The sequence below is a fragment of the Sapajus apella genome, unplaced genomic scaffold, assembly GCF_009761245.1.
Source record: "Sapajus apella isolate SASKATOON/1434 unplaced genomic scaffold, GSC_monkey_1.0 scaffold23, whole genome shotgun sequence".
NCBI classification, from domain to species: domain Eukaryota; kingdom Metazoa; phylum Chordata; class Mammalia; order Primates; family Cebidae; genus Sapajus; species Sapajus apella.
Window position 1 is genome coordinate 5,317,695 of NW_022436963.1, and position 19,395 is coordinate 5,337,089.

General features: G+C 45.4%; 1 protein-coding gene across 3 annotated transcripts; it reads left to right on the forward strand.

Moving 5' to 3' along the window:
• The first annotated feature begins 170 nt into the window (after window positions 1-170).
• On the forward strand, window positions 171-18,840 carry IL17RB (interleukin 17 receptor B). 3 transcript variants are annotated; one of them, XM_032290223.1, is made up of 11 exons: window positions 172-308; window positions 2,690-2,714; window positions 3,667-3,807; window positions 6,011-6,138; window positions 6,885-7,011; window positions 9,348-9,395; window positions 10,894-11,033; window positions 11,653-11,727; window positions 12,715-12,814; window positions 14,118-14,216; window positions 17,966-18,840. In XM_032290223.1, the coding sequence occupies exons 1-11, from the start codon at window positions 249-251 to the stop codon at window positions 18,526-18,528; spliced, it is 1,506 nt and encodes a 501-aa protein (XP_032146114.1). In that variant the 5' UTR covers window positions 172-248; the 3' UTR covers window positions 18,529-18,840. The 3 variants fall into 3 exon arrangements, with proteins under 3 accessions (XP_032146115.1, XP_032146114.1, XP_032146116.1); XM_032290224.1 differs by lacking the exon at window positions 11,653-11,727 and having other exon boundaries at window positions 171-308; XM_032290225.1 differs by lacking the exon at window positions 3,667-3,807.
• The last annotated feature ends 555 nt before the right edge of the window (window positions 18,841-19,395 follow it).

A 19,395-nucleotide genomic window follows, 5' to 3' on the forward strand; every position in this document is an offset into this window, starting at 1 on the left:
CAGGTGTGCGCGGGGGCCGGCGCGCGCCACGAGCTCTGCCGGTGCGGAGACAGCCCACCCCTCCGAGCCCCTGCGGGCGAGAGCGCGGCGACCTGCCCAGATGGGAGGGGGCCGGCGGGCCCGCCCTCTGTTCGGGTGGCTGGGCTGGGCCGGCGCTGCGAGAGGCGGAGCCGAGAAGGGGCGGCCCCGGGGCACCGGGATAAGAGCGCAGCGTGCGGCCTGCCGGGGTCCCGGGCGGTAGCTCCGCGATGTCGCTCGTGCTGCTGAGCCTGGCCGCCCTGTGCAGGAGCGCCGTACCCCGAGAGCCGGTAAGCCCCCGTCAGCACCCCTTACCGGGTCTCCTAGCCCTGGAGCCCAGATCCTGACGTCGTCTGACCCGCGTGCCGAGGCTGCCCCGAAAGAGTGCGCGGACCGTCGGCTAGAGGGGCACGCCTGTACCCTCTGGGCAGCCCCGACATCGGCCGGCGTCAGGCTGCTTGAGTCAGGGGCGTGGGAATCAGGCAGACCCGGCGTCAGATGCCACCCTGTACTGTTGGTTCTGTGATTTATGCTCACCACGCTTCAAGTCCTGAACGGTAAAACGAAGGGCAGTACCAAACCCACCAGGGCCTCTTAAGGAACGACGACGGCAAGGGGCCTGGCACGTAGTCGGCACTAGTTACTGTTACTTGGGGTCTGCTCACCTGTTGGAGCATAAGAACTTTCTCCACTAGCATTCCCTCCCTTTTTGGCCATGTTGATTGCCTTCTTCATTCGTGAAGGCAGTTTCCTTTCTTCCCCAGTGCCCTGAATGACAGGGAATCTTCTAGGTCACTGAAGAGAAAATAGCTCATCCCCTAAATAACCTTTGAAATGATACCTCTGCCCTCTTAGCATATAGCATATAGCATCAAGCTCGGTAGTTACCTGTTAGCGGAAAAACTCCATTCACTGTTTCCTGATGTCTTCAGCTCCTATCCTTCCCCTCTGTGTCAGTTCAGAGGCTCCCTCGGCTTTTTGCACTGGAGGGAAGAATACATTCCTTTTGCTGTAGTTGCTACAAGGCCAACAATTTGAGCTTGGTAGCATTTAGGGTTGTTGCTTGGCTTGTCTCACTAGGCCTTTGATAAGAACTCAGCCGCTGGTATGATGGCTTATTAAAAAAAGAAAAAAGAAAAGCCTGGTTGGGCACAGTGGCTCACGCCTGTAATCCCAACACTTTGGGAGGCGGAGGCAGGTGGATCAATCACCTGAGCTCAGGAGTTTGAGACCAGCCTGGCTATCAGGGTGAAAACCCATCTCTACTAAAAATACAAAAAGTAGCCAGCCAGGGTGGTGGGCACCTGTAATCCCAGCTACTCAGGAGACTGACGCAGGAGAATCACTTGAACCCAGGAGGCAGAGGTTACAACGAGCCAACATCGCACCACTGCACTCCAGTCTGGGCCACAGAGCGAGACTCTGTCTCAAAAAAAAAAAAAAAGAAAAGAAAAAAGTCTGATGCTATCCCTTAGAGTTCTTTTTTTTTTAAAAGACAAATGATTGGCAATTTTGCCCAAACTCAAATCACTCAAACCATCCAAAGGAGGTCTTATATGGTGTTTGGAAATGTGGATGCTCAGCAGGGTCAGATTACAGAGCTGCTGGACATATCACATTGATCTTGTCATTTGAACTTGCTGCTGCCTAAAGGCTCAATATTTTAGGTTCAGTATTTTATTCCAGAACCAAAGCACAAATTATCTTTTCTTACGAAAAAACACAAGCAGTTAATTTCAAAAGATTTAGTACCAGCCTTTCTTAAACACTAATAATAATATTTAGTTTTTGGCAGCTCTTTTAAAAATATAATATGGTACGCCGGTCGCGGTGGCTCACGCCTGTAATCCCAACACTTTGGGAGGCCGAGGCGGGTGGATCACGAGGTCAAGAGATCGAGACCATCCTGGTCAACATGGTGAAACCCCGCCTCTACTAAAAATACAAAAAATTAGCGGGGCATGGTGGTGCGTGCCTGTAATCCCAGCTACTCAGGAGGTTGAGACACAAGAATTGCCTGAACCCAGGAGGCGGAGGTTGCGGTGAGCCGAGATCGCGCCATTGCACTCCAGCCTGGGTAACAAGAGGGAAACGCTGTCTCAAAAAAAAAAAAAAAAAAGATAATATGGTGCAATCACAGTTGCTTATGGTTTCCTAAATTGCTCGGTGAGTCCTGTGTTAGAAGGGGAATATTTTAAAGAACCTGAGGGAAGTACCTTGCGACTGAATTCAAAGCTTTCTTTTGTTTATCTCTTTAGCATAGCTACTCCTTAACCTGGGGAAAGCCGGTAAACACTCCAGGCCAACCTAAAAACTTAGCGTTAAACATTAGAGTGTAAAGGTGCCTCTCATCAGTCTTGAGTCATCCCCTGCTTGCAGCAGGGAAGGCTGACACCCAGAGACAGGTGGAGACCCACCTCTGGTCTTTTAGTGAGGTTATGCACAGGCTTGAGGATGAGGTATACTGATGGCTAATCCATGGTCCATCATAGCCTACAGTGGGCAGCTTAGTTTCCCCCTAAGCTGTGAAGCAGAACCAGTTCACTTTTCTTTGAAAGTTTGTCACTCGTATATGAATTTAAGGGAAAAATGGTGTTCTGCCTAATTTGGCAAAGGAAAGCTTGTGGTTTGATGGCTTCAGCATGACGCTCGTTTTTTTTCTCTCCCACAGACCATTCAATGTGGCTCTGAAACTGGTAGGTGCATTAGAGAATGGGTATTTGGAGCTTTACATTGAAAGCACAGTTGGACTTTTAGGATGCCTAAATACAGGCAATAGGTTATCAAAGACCAGGCACAGGGTGAACCATTGCTTTGTTGGCTGATGCAAATGAAGTCTCTGTCTGCTTAAGGCAGAACTCTGGGGTCTGGGGGAAAGAAGAGTGTTTCAGACAGACTGGCCTCCTGTCCAGTCAGGGTAGGCCTTACCTTACAAGGTGGAAAGTGATGCCTGCCACTCTGCAGAGGGAGACAGAGGCCGTGGGAAGAAGGTCGTTTAAAGTTGGGATCAAGAAGCAAACGTTTCAAAGAAGAGCGAGTGTTTGAGATGATGGTATTTGAAGAATAGGTAGGCTTCTGCCCAAAAAATGTGGGTAAGGAAAGTGAGCTGGAGGAGAGATGGCAACAGCAAAGGTTAGGAGGTGGGAAAGGGGGTTGTGTGGGACAGCTGGCTGGAGTCCAGGGCCAAGGCATGAGGAAGACAGGGATGACTAATAAACATGTCAAGTACACTAAATATATATACCTATGTATATACACAGGCACCTGGAGTGGTCATTAAGTGCTCTGTAGGTAGAGGCCAGGTGGTTAAATCAACATTGATTCTCTTAAATCAACATTGTCTCTGATATAAATCAGCCAGTACTAAGAAACATTTGGCCTTAGCAGGAAGAAGTGAGGAATTGTTGGACGTTGTAGCTCACACCTATAATCCCAACACTTTGGGATGCTGAGGCAAGAGGATCATTTGAGACCAGGAGTTTGAGACCAGCTTAGGCAACAGAGTGAGACCCCATCTCTACAAAAATTTAAAATAAGAAAGAAGTGAGGAATTGTGAATGGGGGAAGGTTTGCGGTGGGTCACTGAGAGGAGATGGCATCAGACTGGTCTGGGAAGGAGAGTGTCCTGGAAGTCTTGCCTTTTCCCAGGGCCGTCTCCAGAGTGGATGCTACAACATGATCTAACCCCTGGAGACTTGAAGGACGTCCGAGTGGAAACTGTTAAAATGAATGTTGCAACAGGGGACTATTCAATTTTGATGAATATAAGCTGGGTACTCCGGGCAGATGGTAAGTTTGCATCCATCAAAGATAAGGCTGAAAGTGTCTACTAAACCAGAAATGTGCAGACTATATGAACCATTAATTCCACTCCTAGGCGTAACCAACAGAAATACATGCATGCACCAAAAGGCACATACTAGGATGATCTTAGTGGCACTACTCATCACAGACATTAGAAAGCACTCAAATGCCCAGCAGTAGAGAGAAATCACCAAATAAATTCCCTTACAGCAACAAGAATGAATGATCTATAACTACACACAACAATATGGATGAATCTCACAAACATAAGAAGGCAGATTCAAAAGAGTTTGTACATTTATATCTGTGTGCATGCCTGTAGGCATACACGCCATATGATCCCATTTACAGAAAGTGCAAAACAGGCAAAAACCAATCCATTGGTTAGAAGTCAGGATAGTGGTGGAGCGCAATGGCTCATGCCTGTATTCCTAGCACTTTGAGAGGCCAAGGTGGGTGAGTTGCTTGAGACCAGGCATTCGAGACCAGCCTGGCCAACATGGTGAAACCCCGTCTCAACTAAAAATACAAAAATTAGCCAGGCATGGTGGTGAGCGCCTTTAATCCCAGCTACTCAGGAGACAGAGGCACAAGAATTGCTTGAACCCAGGAGGCAGAGGTTTCAGTGAGCTGAGATCACGCCATTCCACTCCAGTAGCCTGGGCAACAGAGTAAAACTCTGTCTTTAAAAAAAAAAAAAAAGGCCTGGCGCAGTGGCTCTCACCTGTAATTTCAACACTTTGGGAGGCATAGGTAGACGGATCACTTGAGGTCAGGAGTTCGAGATTAGCCTGGCAGACATGTTAAAACTCTACTAAAAATACAAAAATTAGCCAGGCCTAGTGGTACACACCTGTAATCCCAGCTACTCGGGAGGCTGAGGCAGGAAAATCATTTGAATCTGGGAGGTGGAGGTTGCAGTCAGCTGAGATCGTGCCACTGCATTCCAGCCAGGGTGACAGAGCGACTTTGTCTCAAAAAAAAAAGAAGAAAAAAGTCTGTTTGAAAATATATGCAGAGTCACCAAGTAAAAATAAAGAAAAAGAAAAAAAAGAAGTCAGGATAGTAGGTCCTGTTGGGATAGGAGTGACTGAAAGGAAGTACGGGGGGCACGCCTGGGGGGTTTCTTAACCTGCATACTGGTCGCGTGAGTGTACCGACGCATCAAGTGGTACACTTATGATCTGTGTACTTTTCTCTGTATGTACTCCATGGAAGAAGATAAGGTAAGGCCTGAGATGATTTCTCCCACCCCACTCTGGTTTAGGGAAAGCGTTGGCTTAGTTAGATTACTTCTTCACTTCCCAGATGATGTCGTGAAACTTGGCATTTCCCCAAGATTGTGCTGCAAGGTACCATGTGAGTTCTTCAAGTGAGCTGCTCCTGGGATCCTAATTACCCATCCTTTTGATTTCCATCTGCTAAATTCACGTCGGAAAAATGTCTATTCAGTCAAGAATCCATGAGTGGCAGGCACAGCAAGTCACCTACAGTCTCCACCTAGGAGGATTCAGAGGGGTAGGGGAGGCAGACACAGGCACAGTCAGGGGAGTCCCAGAAGGGAGCTGTGCTCCATCTCAGTGGGATACCGTGGGAGGAGTGGGAAAGGGGCCCTGTGAGGCTGTTTTAGGTGAGATGGAGCCATAAGGGTTTGGAGCCTTACCTGGCACAGTGAGCTCTTTGTCAGCTGTGGTTATAGGCTGTGGTGCATGAGTGAGTTGGACTTTAAAGGAGTGAGACTTGAAGAGGTAGGGAATGGGAGGAAAGGACCTTCCAGGAAGAAGAATCAGCATGGATAAAGGTGCAGTCGGAACAGGCGTGGTTTGGTGATGACACTCTTAGAGGGTCTTTGTGGGCTTCCCGGAGGCCAGCCTGTTCCTCTTAAAAGAGACCCAGACATCTTTGCAGGCATCCTGTGAAATTCAGGCTGACCTGTGAGGAGGAGGGAGCCTGGGCTTTAGAATCTGAATCTGGTGCTGGTGAGCTTTATTAGTTTAAGCAGAGCTCCCTGAAACCCCTAAGCCTCATGATCCCCATCTGTAAACTGCAGACAGTGGTGCCTACCTTTCAGTGCTGTTGTTAATATGAACTGAGACATAAAGTAAAACGTGCTAGTAAAGCATCTAGCATCAAGTCAGCCACATAGCAAGTGCTAAATAAACCAGTGTCCTCCTTCCCATCTCGGCAGCCAGCATCCGCTTGTTGAAGGCCACCAAGATATGTGTGACGGGCAAAAGCAACTTCCAGTCCTACAGCTGTGTGAGGTGCAATTACACAGAGGCCTTCCAGACTCAGACCAGACCCTCTGGCGGCAAAGTAAGCACTTTTTTGGTTTTCATTTTGTTTTGTTTTGTTTTTAGAGATAGTCTTGTTCTATCACCCAGGCTGGAGTGCAGTGGTGCGATCATGGCTCACTGCAACCTCAACCTCCTAGGCTCAAGCAATCCTCCTACCTCAGCCTCCAAGCAGCTGGGAATACAGGCATGAGCCACCAGGCCTGGCTAAGCTTTATAGTTTTTGTAGAGATGGGGTTTCACCATGTTGCTGGTCTTGAATTCCTGGGCTCAAGCGATCTGCCTGCCTCAGCCTCCCAAAGTGCTGGGATTACAGGTATGACCACTGCGCCCAGCCATAGGCACTTGTATGCATTTGGCTAATTGCTGCTGAAAGCTAGGCCCTTTGTTAGGGGAGCATGGATGATGTACTGCTCACACAGGCTAGAAAATAGTTCTGACTCAGAGCTTGGAAAAAGATGCCTGAGTTCCAATCCCGTTTTTAGCTACTTCTCTATTCTGTGCCTTTGGTAAGTCAGCATCTCTGTTTTTCCCTACCAGCGAAGGGAAGAGAACTGGACTTCAATTATATGCTGGCTTTAAAACTTTACACTTCTCTGAGTCTATAAATTGTGTGGTGCCCATTTCCTCGGTGGACATTGGCCAGAGACCTAAGTTCTCACAGAATAAGTAATGAAACACAAAGTAAAAGGGCAACACACAAAAGTATTACAGTTTCTGTATTGCACAGTGTTTTGGGAATTGAGAGTTCCTTGCTTTGCCTTTCAGTGGACATTTTCCTACATAGGCTTCCCTGTGGAGCTGAACACAGTCTATTTCATTGGAGCCCATAATATTCCTAATGCAAATATGAATGAAGATGGCCCATCCATGTCTGTGAATTTCACCTCACCAGGTAATCTTCCTCACTTGTTTATTATTCTTTGTCTTGCTGGGATGCCTACTTTGGGATAGGTACAGAGGGAGCCCAGGGAACTTTGGATAAGGCTTTTGACCTTGCCATATCTCAGCTCCCTTACCTATAGCATGGACACAGTAGTAACCATGCTTTACCCACAGAGCAGAGAGGATAAAGTCAGGTGAAATGTAGGAAAAAGCCTGTTCCTGTGTGCTGAGCACTGTGCTGAATCCTTGACATGCATCATCTGACTTAAGCATCCCAACAACCCCAAGGTTGGGATAGCTGCATTTTTTACATGAAGAAACTGACAGGTTACGATGCACTTGAGCCACTCTTTATTATCACCGATGCAAAATGTTTGTTCATTCCAATCTCGGCTTTCTCGAGTGGGCTGCCTACGACTGGGCCTCTGAGGATCTACAGCCTCCAGTCGGCTTGTCCCCGAGCTGTCCATGAGAGGCAGGGTGCTCCTGAGTTGCATGCTGGGCTCTTGCCCCAGCTCTGTGACACAGGTCCAGTTCTCTAGTACAATGTCACACACAGGGCTGTGATGAGGAGAGACAGGATGGTGTGTGTGAAGGGTCCATTCGAGCTGAGTCACCCATTCCATATCCCCATCCTGTCATCTGTCACAGACAAGGTGTCAAAGCCAAACAGGTAATTTCCAATTCATGGCTGGTCTTGGAGATTGTGATCCAGGGTGTTTTTGGTGCTGCACGATTTATTATGCATGGTTTCCAGCTTTCTTGATGAGACCAAACCTCATTTTATTTTTAAATAAGCTTTTTTATTTTGGAATTATTTTAATTACTTTTTTTTTTAAAAAAATGTTGTTTCGATCTTGTTGCCCAGGCTGGAGTGCAATGGCACCATCTTGGCTCACTGCAACCTCCATCTCCCAGGTTCAAGCAATTTTCCTGCCTCAGTCTCCTGAGTACCTGGGACTACAGGCACGCACCACCACGCCTGGCTAAGTTTTGTATTTTAGTAGAGATGGAGTTTCACCATATTGGCCAGGCTAGTCTTGACCTCCTGACCTTGGGTGATCCACCCACCTCGGCCTCCCAAAGTGCTAGGATTACAGGCATGAGCTACTGCACCCGGCCTTATGTTGGAATAATTTTAGATTTTTAGAAAAGTTGCAAAGATAGTATAAAGAGTTTCCGGGGCCGGGCGCGGTGGCTCACACCTGTAATCCCAGCACTTTGGGAGACTGAGGCGGGTGGATCATGAGGTCAAGAGATCAAGACCATCCTGGTCAACATGGTGAAACCCTGTCTCTACTAAAAATACAAAAAATCAGCTGGGCATGGTGGCACGTGCCTGTAATCCCAACTACTCAGGAGGCTGAGGCAGGAGAATTGCCTGAACCCAGGAGGCAGAGGCTGCGGTGAGCCAAGATCGCGCCATTGCACTCCAGCCTGGGTAACGAGAGCAAAACTCCGTCTCAAAAAAAAAAAAAAAAAGTTTCCATATACCTCTCACCCAGCTTCTCCTATTAACGTCTTATATTACCATGATATATTTGTCAAAATATATAATGTACCAACATTAGTACATGTCTGTTAACTAAACTCCAGACTTTATTTGGATTTCACCTGCTTTTTCATGAATGTCCTCTTTCTGTTCCAGTTGCATTTAGTCCTTTGTGTAGCCTTAGTCTGCTCTGGTCTGTAAGTTTCTTAGTCTTTTTCAGGACCTTGACAGTCTTGAGTTCTGGCCAGGCATCCTGTAGAATGTCCCCCAGTTTGGGTCTGTCTGATGTTTGTCTAATGATTGGACTGGGAATTCATACCACAGAGGTGCCCTTCTTAATGCATCCCATCAGGGGCGTATGGCACCCAGATGACACCAGGTGAGGGTCACCTCAACACTAGATTAATGTGGTGCCTGCCAGCCTTCTCCATGTAAATCTACTGTTTTTCCCAACTCTCGTTTTTGGAAACAAGTCACTAATTCTACCCCACCCTGAAGTGAAGGTATGGAAATATTAGGCTTCACACCTAGAAGGGGCAGGCAGTGTCTACAGATATTACCAAATGTCATTTTCAAATGGTGGATGGTTTTCAAGTTTTCTCTTAGGTATCAAAGATACTGTTTCAATAAAGGCTGTATTTAAATTAGACTTTGGTTACCAAGTCATGGGAGGATGATCTTCTGTTTAACAGTAAAATGTTAGAGCCACATTTGAATTTGCTATCTTACATCTGGAATGTTTTGGCAGTTTGTTACAGGTGTGGTATACGTATGTGTGTATGTACTTGTTGACAAGGGGGGTGGGGCAGAGATACCTTTTTCTAAAATGTAAAAACTTTCATTTAAATTTCCAGGCTGCCTAGACCACATAATGAAATATAAAAAGAAATGTGTCAAGGCTGGTAAGTAAATACAGCATTTGCTTTTATTATTTGAAGAAATGTGTAACTTGAGGCAGCATAGGTCTCTTCATCTTTGCACAGATGAAAAAACTGAGGCCTAGGGGAGAGTTGCATATCCAAGTCACCCTGATGGTGGCGGCAGAAGCACCTAGAGCTCCTCATCTCCTGCCAGCACTTTGCCCACTGAGTGGAGCAGCCTGTCCAGGAAGGGATAGACCCTCAGCACATTTACATAGCGGAGCAACAGTCACAAAGAACCACCCCTACCCCCTTGGTTAACAACATTTTAGCCCAAATGGCTCAGTGGTGCCAGTCAAAGGCTCTTCCTGATGGATGGGAGTCCTATGAGCCCTTCCACTTGCTCAGACACCAGCACCACCCACTTGTGGCAATGGGGACCCTAAGAACCTTCTGTTTGGATTAGCAAACATTCAAGGTGGGAGTGTCAGTTCGCTAAAGGACTGGCCCAGAAGTATGCTTTCAACTTGTGTCCTCAAAGAGGATTGCTTTTCGCAGAGGCCAGTGAATTTTACCCCTTGAATTTTGTAATAAGCCCCTTTAGGATTATCAGTCTCTAGTGCCTAATTTCCAAGGGTTTGTGTAAATTTCTGAGTAATATAGTGTTGGAATGCTAATGAGGCTAGTGGTATTTGGATCAGTCCAGAACTTTTAGACACCCTTCACCCCACAAGGCATCCCTCGTATGTCATCAGACAGCTGTGCATGCTGTCCTTGCTAGAAGGTGGATTTGGATGCTGAGCTTCCCACCGAGGGTACAGAGGATACCACAGGTGTGAGGAGGTCAGAGGGCCTTGGGTCAGCCCTGGGCCTGAACTCCTAAAGACAGTTCTGAGCTAGGGCCTGAAACGGTCTCCTCGGTGGGGAAGATAATTTCTGCTGTTTACATTGTGTTCCTGGAAATCAATCTAGTCCTTATTTGCAAGTCACATGAATGAAACAACTGACTATTTCTGCCAGAGTGGACCTTTCAGGGTATATCCTTTAAGCTACAAGCCAGTTCCTTCTTTCTTTCCATCTAGTGAAGCTGGCAGAATGGTCTGATGGATGAAGCTTCTGGAACACAGAATATTCTTGTGGTTGTAGTCCTGATTGTGAATTCACGTGCTCTATAATCTTAGACGTTTTCTAACCCGTGGCTCCTTCTCCCCTTCCTGGGAGGGAGAAAATACTGACCTATCCCTTAACTCCAAAGAGGGGTTGAGAATAGCAGTGAGTAGCAGAACCAATCTGTGCCTCGCACTACCCTCAGCCCAGGGAAGCTGTTTTTAGCAAAGCATTGATGTGCGGATCCCCAAACTGTCTTGGGCAGCAACTACTTTGAGACTCTGGAAACAATGATAAAAAGTTCACTGTGTAGCAGCGTCCCTGTCTCTTGGACATTGTTCCTGAGAACTTGGATTCGTTTCTATAAAGCCCTGTGGAGAACTTGAGGTAAGAGTTAGCAAGTTCATCCACATGGTTCTCTCTCAACTCACAGGAAGCCTATGGGCTCCGAACATCACTGCTTGTAAGAAGAATGAGACGGTAGAAGTGAACTTCACAACCAGTCCCCTTGGAAACAGATACATGGCTCTTATCCAACACAGCACCGTCATTGGGTTTTCTCAGGTGTTAGAGGTACTTTCTCTCTTCATCCCCTTCACCCCTCCCTCTAGCTTTCCTTAGTGTGTTGACAGAAAATGGGGATGATGTTGTCCAAACATGCTGGGCTATTTTGATGAATTCAACAGATAAAAACAAGTCCCTGTGGGCATCCTGAGAGATGTTACTGTGACCCTCAAACCACAGGAAAAAAGAAGTCTCCGAAGCAGGAAATGAGCCCTTCTTCACACAGTCTAGTGAATAGTGTCCGTTTGGGAAGCAAAGCTGCTTTGCTGGAAGCCTTGGATCTACTCACTCATGTGCCTCATAATTCTTACTTGAGGGGGTTGACACAGGGTCTCACTCTGTTGCCCAGGCTGGAATGCAGTGGCACAGTCACAGCTCATTACAGCCTCTACCTCCCAGGCTCAAGTGATCTTCCCACCTCAGCCTCCAGCTGGGACTACAGGCACATGCCATCATGCTGAGCTAATTTTTTCATTTTTCGTAGAGATAGGGTTTCACCATGTTGCTCAGGCTGGGTCTGGAACTCCTGGGCTCAAGCCATCTGCCCGCCTCGGCCTCCCAAAGTGTTAGGATTACAGGCGTGAGCCACTGCGCCCAGCACCTCATAATTCTTGACCGTCTCTCTTAGCCATACCAGAACGAACAAGCGCGAGCTTCAGTGGTGATTCCAGTGACCGGGGAAAGTGAAGGTGCTGTGGTGCAGGTAAGGTTCAGTGAGCTGTTCTGGGGAGGGAAGGGACATAGAAGACTTCCACCATTCTTTGCTTTTTAAGGATGAATTCTCTCCTTTCAAATGCACTTCTGCCAACAGACATGAATTAAGTGGCATTAATGGGGTCTCCTTTGCTGCAGCCTCTGCAGTGCCAAGGTCAGAAGGCCAACGTGGCGGTCATGGTCCCTTTTGCTTGTATTAATGGCTGCTGACCTTCCAAAGCACTTGTTATTTCCATTTTCTGTCACAGGCACTCAGGAATAGCAGTACCTTTTTACTTCCCCGAACCTTTAACTGCAAGGCGAAGCCGCAAAGGGTTTGAAATGGGAAGGTTTGAGTTCCAGTAAGTGTGTGAACTTTGGAAAGGGGCTGCCCATCCTCTCTGCTGCAGCAGGCCCAGCTGGAAAACAGGAAGTTTGAGCAGCAGGTCTCTTTCAACTCTAGTTTTTGAGGTGGGGATACAGGAGGTCCAGTGGTACACAGCCACTCCCCAAAGAGTAAGGAACTTCCGTGCTTCGTTCCCTGGAATATAAGTGCTCAGACATGCCAGAGGGGCCAGCCTATGATGGCTACTCTGCTTTTCTGGGGAACCACAGGCTTCCCTAACTACAGGGACTTGCATGTCCTAAAGCACTGGCTAAAGGAAGCCAACACGATCACTGCTGCTCCTTTTCTCTAGAGGAATGTTTGTCTATGTGGTAAGATATAACCTAGCCCTTTAGATAAGGGAACCGGTATGTTAGTAACATGTACAAAGTTTAGGTTCAGAATCTGGGAGTTGTAGGCATGTGGGTTTTGGGTCACTGGTTTTGACATTAGGGTTTTGTTATAGATGTGTGACCAAGGGGAAAGTGCATGACGACACTAGAGGTAGGGGTGAAGCCGGAAAGAAGGGAAGTTTTGGCAGAAGTAGGAGTTGTGAAGAGGTTTTACTCTGATGCATGGTGTGAGCTTTCTGAGCCTCTCGTTTTTCCTCAGCTGACTCCGTATTTTCCTACTTGTGGCACCGACTGCATCCGGCACAAAGGAAAGGTGGTGCTCTGCCCACAGACAGGCGTCCCTTTCCCTCTGGATAACAGTAAGTGCCCTGTCACTTGCACCGGATGATGAAGGGGCTCGGGACACACGGTCACTGCCCCCCACTCAGTATGTGACAGGGTGTATGTAGGCAGTACGAGGGGCCCCTGCCTGTGTACACTGAACTGGCATGCAGAGAAAGCCAACAGTGCTGTCCTAGAGAACGTGTAATCTGAGTAAGAACAGGCTTTGTAAAACCACTCATGACTCTTTACAAAGCAGGATATACAGAAGGAAAAAAAAATACACAGTGCACAATGTATGTTCTGAGTGCCACAAGGATCTGCTGAAAACAGCTAAGGTGTAAGATGACTGGATATATAAAAGAATGCATATTTCGCTATATTTTGATTCTTTTACTAGTCTCAGTGGCCCAGGATTCTGTTGATGTGGTCACATGGCCAACATTTGGATAACAAATGAAGAATAATGGCACCAAAAGACACGCCTTACCAGTGCCTGAGAACGGCATGTTCCGGAAAGTGTCTCTGGAGTTAAGAGATGTGTTAGCTTTTTCATTACAGATGGAGAAATACAGTGTTTACACAACTAGCCCTGGGGTGGGATCAAAAGTTGGAAAGTGTCATTAGACTCAGCCAAATGAAGTGAAGACAACCTAGGTGCCTGGCAGTCCTGACTTCTGTGTGGGCGAAGCCTTATGGATTCCTGAGCACGTTGTGCCTGAGCTTATCTGATGTGCTGATGAGGCATGTGGCATTATCCTCCATGGATGTCTAACAAGACAGCCTGTAAAAATGCCATCTATATGTGCTATGTATATAAGCAGTTGTACTCAGAGTAACATTAATTCCTTAAAGGACAAAAAAACCAGACAGAAACCCTAGTTCCTGCTGTAAAAATGCCAGTGCACATCAGGATAAAGAAGCCAAAGAGATTTCAGGACTGTACTTAACTTCCTGGGTCCATATCCCTTTTGAGAATCTGTCAGACCTGCACACTCTAGGGAAAAAGCTATGATTGGCAGACTCACTAAAGAGGTTCTCACTGATGGTTTTAAAGGGATCTAAACCCCTACAAAGTGGCTGGGTGTGGTGACGCATGCCTGTAATCCCAGCTACTCAGGAGGCTGAGGCAGAATTGTTTGAACCTGAGAGGCAGAGGCTGCAGTGAGCCGAGATCGTGCCACTGCACTCCAGCCTGGGCGACAGAGTGAGACACTGTCTCAAAAAATAAATAAATAAATAATAAATAAACCTCTACAAAGCATACAAAAATCTTAGTTTTTAAGTAGGAGATGAGTGTGGATTTGTTTTCCAAAAGTGAATAAGCTTTGTTTTCTCCAGACAGAAGCAACCTGGGAGGCTGGCTGCCTTTCCTCCTGCCATCTATATTGGTGGCCACATGGGTGCTGGCAGCAGGGATCTATCTAATATGGAGGCACGGTAAGGGTTATAATTCTTTAAAGATATCCTAATAAGGAAATGACATTTTGAATTTTCTTTTTCAAGAAGATTCCTCTGGAGGCAATCATATGTTGGCATTTCCTAGAGTTAGACAGCATTTATTTAATACCTTCAAGCGCTTCTATGGAGACTGATAGGAGAATGACTAGATTATACATGCCAGGTGAAAGCAGGGTAAAGATTTCCAGATCTTCTGACTGTCCCATTTTTATTTTTACCATTGAGTCACCTACCAGTATTGAAATGCGCAAAAGATGGCTGACAAAAAATTACCCTTCACCTGTGATGGTTACTCTATACTAGTTCCTGTTTTTTAAAAAACAGTTCTGAGGTGTAAGAAAAACCTTCACTTGGATTCATATATAGTTAACTCTTGAACAACACAGGTTTGAACTGCGCAGATCCACTTACACTTGGATTTTTTCAATACATATACTGGAAAATTTTTTGGAGATCCATAACAATTTGAAAAAACTTAGATGAAACTCAGTTGAATTTAGTTTTCAATAAAAATATTGAAAAAATTAATTTTTTTCATAAATTTCTGTCATAAATGCAGAAAATGTATGCAGATACTAGTCTACTTTATCATTTGCTACCATAAATATACACAAATTATTAAAAGTTAAAAATTTATCAAAACTTAAACATACACATACCAACTATACACGGCACCATTCACAGTTGAGAGAAACATGAACAAACATAAAAGATGTGGTATTGGCCGGGCGCGGTGGCTCAAGCCTGTAATCCCAGCACTTTGGGAGGCCGAGGCGGGTGGATCACGAGGTCAAGAGATCGAGACCATCCTGGTCAACATGGTGAAACCCCGTCTCTATTAAAAATACAAAAAATAAGCTGGGCATGGTGGTGCGTGCCTGTAATCCCAGCTACTCAGGAAGCTGAGGCAGGAGAATTGCCTGAACCCAGGAGGCGGAGGTTGCGGTGAGCCGAGATCGCGCCATTGCACTCCAGCCTGGGTAACATGAGTGAAACTCCGTCTCAAAAAAAAAAAAAAAAAAAAAAAAAAAAAAAAAAAAAAGGAAAATCACTGAAGAGAAAGGACATCTGCCTCAGCAGGTTTTCAGTGCAGATGAAAGTGTTCTAGGGAAAAAATGCCACAAAGGACACTGATTAGTAAGGAAGAGAAGCATGCATCAGGATTTAAGGCAGTAAGGGACAAGCTAACTGGACTGCTTTGTGCAAATGCAGTTGGGTTTATGATCAGGACTGCCCTTATCTATAAAACTGCTAATCCCCTGGCCTTGAAGGGAAAAGATAAACACCAGTTGCCAATCTTTTGATTGTACAGTAAGAAGGCCTGGACAGTGAGAAAACTTTTTCTGGATTGGTTTCATTGATGCTTTGCCCCTGAAGTCAGAAGTACCTTGCCAGGAAGGAACTGCCTTTTAAAGTTCTTTCGATATTGGACAATGCCCCAGCCACCAGAACACCATGAATTTAGCACCAAAGTCCTCAGAGTGGTCTACTTGCCTCCAAATGCAACATAATTTGGCCTCTAGATTGGGAGGCCATAAGGACCTTCAAGGCTCATTACACACAATACTTTATGGAAAGGATTGTCAACACTATGGAAGAGAACCCCAACAGAGAGAACAACATGGAAGTCTGGAAGGATTACATCACTGCAGATGCCATCATTGTGACAGAACAAGCCATGAAAACCATTTAGCCTGAAACAATAAATTCCTGCAGGAGAAAACCGTCCAGATGATGTGCATGACTTCACAGGATTTACAACAGAGCCAATCAATGAAATCATGAAAGAGACTGTAGATGTGGCAAAAAAAAAAAAAAAAAAAAAAAAAAAGGTGGGAGGTAAAGTGTTTCAAGATGTGGATCTTGGAGAAATTCAAGAGCTAACAGATAACCACACCAGAAGAACAAAGAGAAGACAATCTGATGGAAATGAGTGCTTCCCAATCAGTGTGAGACGATGATGAAGACTACGCAGAAGCAGTGCCAAAAAACAAATTGACATTAAACAACCTGGCAGGTTTCTGATTAGTCAAGATGGCTTTTCACTTCTTTTATAACACAGACCCTTCTATGACATGGGCATTAAACCTAAAGCTAATGGTGGAGGAAGGATTGGTACCACATACAAGTAATTTTAGAAAAATGAAAAAGCAAAAAAGTCAGAAATGATGTATTATTTCTGTAAAGTTACACTGAGGCACCTAACTCTCCTGCTGCCTCTTCCACCTCTTCTGCCTCTGCCACCACTAAGTCAGCAAGGCTAACCCCTTCCTCAGCCTCCTCAACGTGAAGATGACAAGGATAAAGACGTTTCTGATGGTACACTTCCATTTAATGAATTAGTAAATATCTTTTCCTCCTTATGATTTTCTTAATTACATTGTTTTCTCTAGCTTACCTTATCATAATATAGCATATAATACATATAACACACAAAATTATGTGTTAACAGGCTGTTTATGTTAATGGTAAGGCTACTGGTCAACAGTAGCCTATTAGAGGTTAAATTTTGGGAAAATCAAAAGTTATACAAGATTTTCAACTGCATGCAGGGCCAGTGCCCCTCCCCGCTGTGTTGTTCAAGGGTCAGCTGTACTAAGGACTTTGCCAACTTTAAAACATGGAATATTTGAATACAGAAACCAGAGTATTTACATACTCAGCTTGGGGTAGACCTATTAAAAAAACTTCTCCATATGTAGAAAAGGAAATATAAATGCATCCTTTGAGATGTTTGTGATGTTGTAAATAGAACGAGATTAACTCCATGTTCTTTCTAACCTAAGAAAGCCACAGGGGCACTTCTATCTCAGGAATACTTAAATTTAGGGTATGCTGTCCGACCTGTATTCATTACAGTAGTTTCAAACATGGTTTCTGTTTTATAGCACACCATATAGGGCAGAATTCCAGGTAAGTCCCAGGGTCTGAAAAGGGGTGCCATTTAACTTTGGGAACTATAAAGAAACTCTACCACCTGCAAGTAGAAGATGGTATAAGCAACTATTGGCCCAACTTAAAATGTGAAGTGCAGAGGTCAAGTGTCGCTGTTCATGTACAGCACTAAAGTACTGCAGTTACAATCACCCACCACAAACAAAGTATCTTTTGTTTATTTATTTATTTAGAGACAGGGTCTCATTCTGTTGCCCAGGCTGGAGTGCAATGGTGTGATCTTGGCTCACTGCAACCTCTGCCTCCCAGGCTCAAGTGATCCTCCCACCTTAGCTTCCTGAGCAGCTGGGACCACAGGCATGTGCCACCATGCCCAACTAATTTTTGTACTTTTTGTAGAGATGAAGTTTCACTATGTTGCCCAGGTTGGTCTTCAGCTCCTGGGCTCAAGTGATCTTCCAGCCTTGGCCTCCCAAAGTGCTGGGATTACTGGTGTAAGCCACTGCACCTGGTCAACAAAGTATCTTAAATCTAAAGTTTCTATGAATTTATTTGAAAAGAGAAGGCTTAGTTGAGAGGATTGTTTAGTGAGAGGGACTTAGAAAATACCTCTTTTAAAATAAGGTTTAAAAGTTAAAGTATAAGCATCAGTGTATTTCAGGTGATGTGTTCAAAAGGAACATTAAGGATGTTTTTCCTTGCTGTCACTAACAAGGCCCTTAGTGCTCAGCTGACATTGTCTAGGAGGGGATCATTTGTCAGGAATGGTCTACACAGAGTGAAAGCCTGCTGTTTGCTATTCACAGATAACAAATGCTTTTCTCCCCCAACAGAAAGGATCAAGAAGACTTCCTTTTCCACCACCACGCTACTGCCCCCCATTAAGGTTCTTGTGGTTTACCCATCTGAAATATGTTTCCATCACACAGTTTGTCACTTCACTGAGTTTCTTCAAAACCAGTGCAGAAGTGAGGTCATCCTTGAAAAGTGGCAGAAAAAGAAAATAGCAGAGATGGGTCCAGTGCAGTGGCTTGCTGCTCAAAAGAAGGCAGTGGACAAAGTCATCTTCCTTCTTTCCAATGACATCAACAGTGTGTGTGATGGTACCTGTGACAAGACTGAGGGCAACCCCAGTGAAAACTCTCAAGACCTCTTCCCCCTTGCCTTTAACCTTTTCTGCAGTGATCTAAGAAGCCAGACTCATCTGCACAAATATGTGGTGGTCTACTTTACAGAGACTGATACCAAAGATGATTATGATGCTCTCAGTGTCTGCCCCAAGTACCACCTCATGAAGGATACCACTGCTTTCTGTGCAGAACTTCTCCACGTCAAGCAGCAGGTGTCAGTGGGAAAAAGATCACAAGCCTGCCACAACAGCTGCTGCTCCTTATAGTGTACCCATGAGACGCAAGAGACCTTAAAAGCTTCCTATCCCACCAATTACAGGGGAAAAAAAAGTGTCTGTGATGATCCTGAAGCTCACTCTACAGCCTACAAATAGCCTTAAAACATTTTATGCCAATAAAATTGTTTCAAATATTGCTAACTAGCATTAACTAAAGAATTGACTAGTAGCATTAACTAAAGAAACTACATTTACAACTTCAAAGCTATATCAATTTTATACATAGAAATGAATTACAATTATAATTGAAAACTATAACCATTTTGATAATGCAGCAATAAAGTGTCTTCCAGCCAAACATCTCGTTTTGCATTGTCCATGCATTGCAGTAGGATCATGCAGTGGTTGCATGAGGCTACCTGCTGATGAGACTCACAAGCCAAGTTAAATGAAGGGCTTCACCACATGAGAACCTTCAATACCAACACAGTAGGCAGAACAGTTTAACTATTCTATGTTTAATTCATGAATACTAAATCTAAGAACACCTCACTGATTCACTCAATAGCATCTTTTTTTTTTTTTTTTTTTTTTTTTGGGACGGAGTTTCGCTCTTGTTGCACAGGCTGGAGTGCAATGGCGTGATCTTGGCTCACCACAACCTCCGCCTCCTGGGTTCAGGCAATTCTCCTGCCTCAGCCTCCTGAGTAGCTGGGATTACAGGCACGCGCCACCATGCCCAGCTAATTTTTTGTATTTTTAGTAGAGACGGGGTTTCACCACGTTGACCAGGATGGTCTCGATCTCTTGACCTCGTGATCCACCCGCCTCGGCCTCCCAAAGTGCTGGGATTACAGGCTTGAGCCACCGCGCCCGGCCACTCAATAGCATCTTAGGTGAAAAAACCTTCTGTTA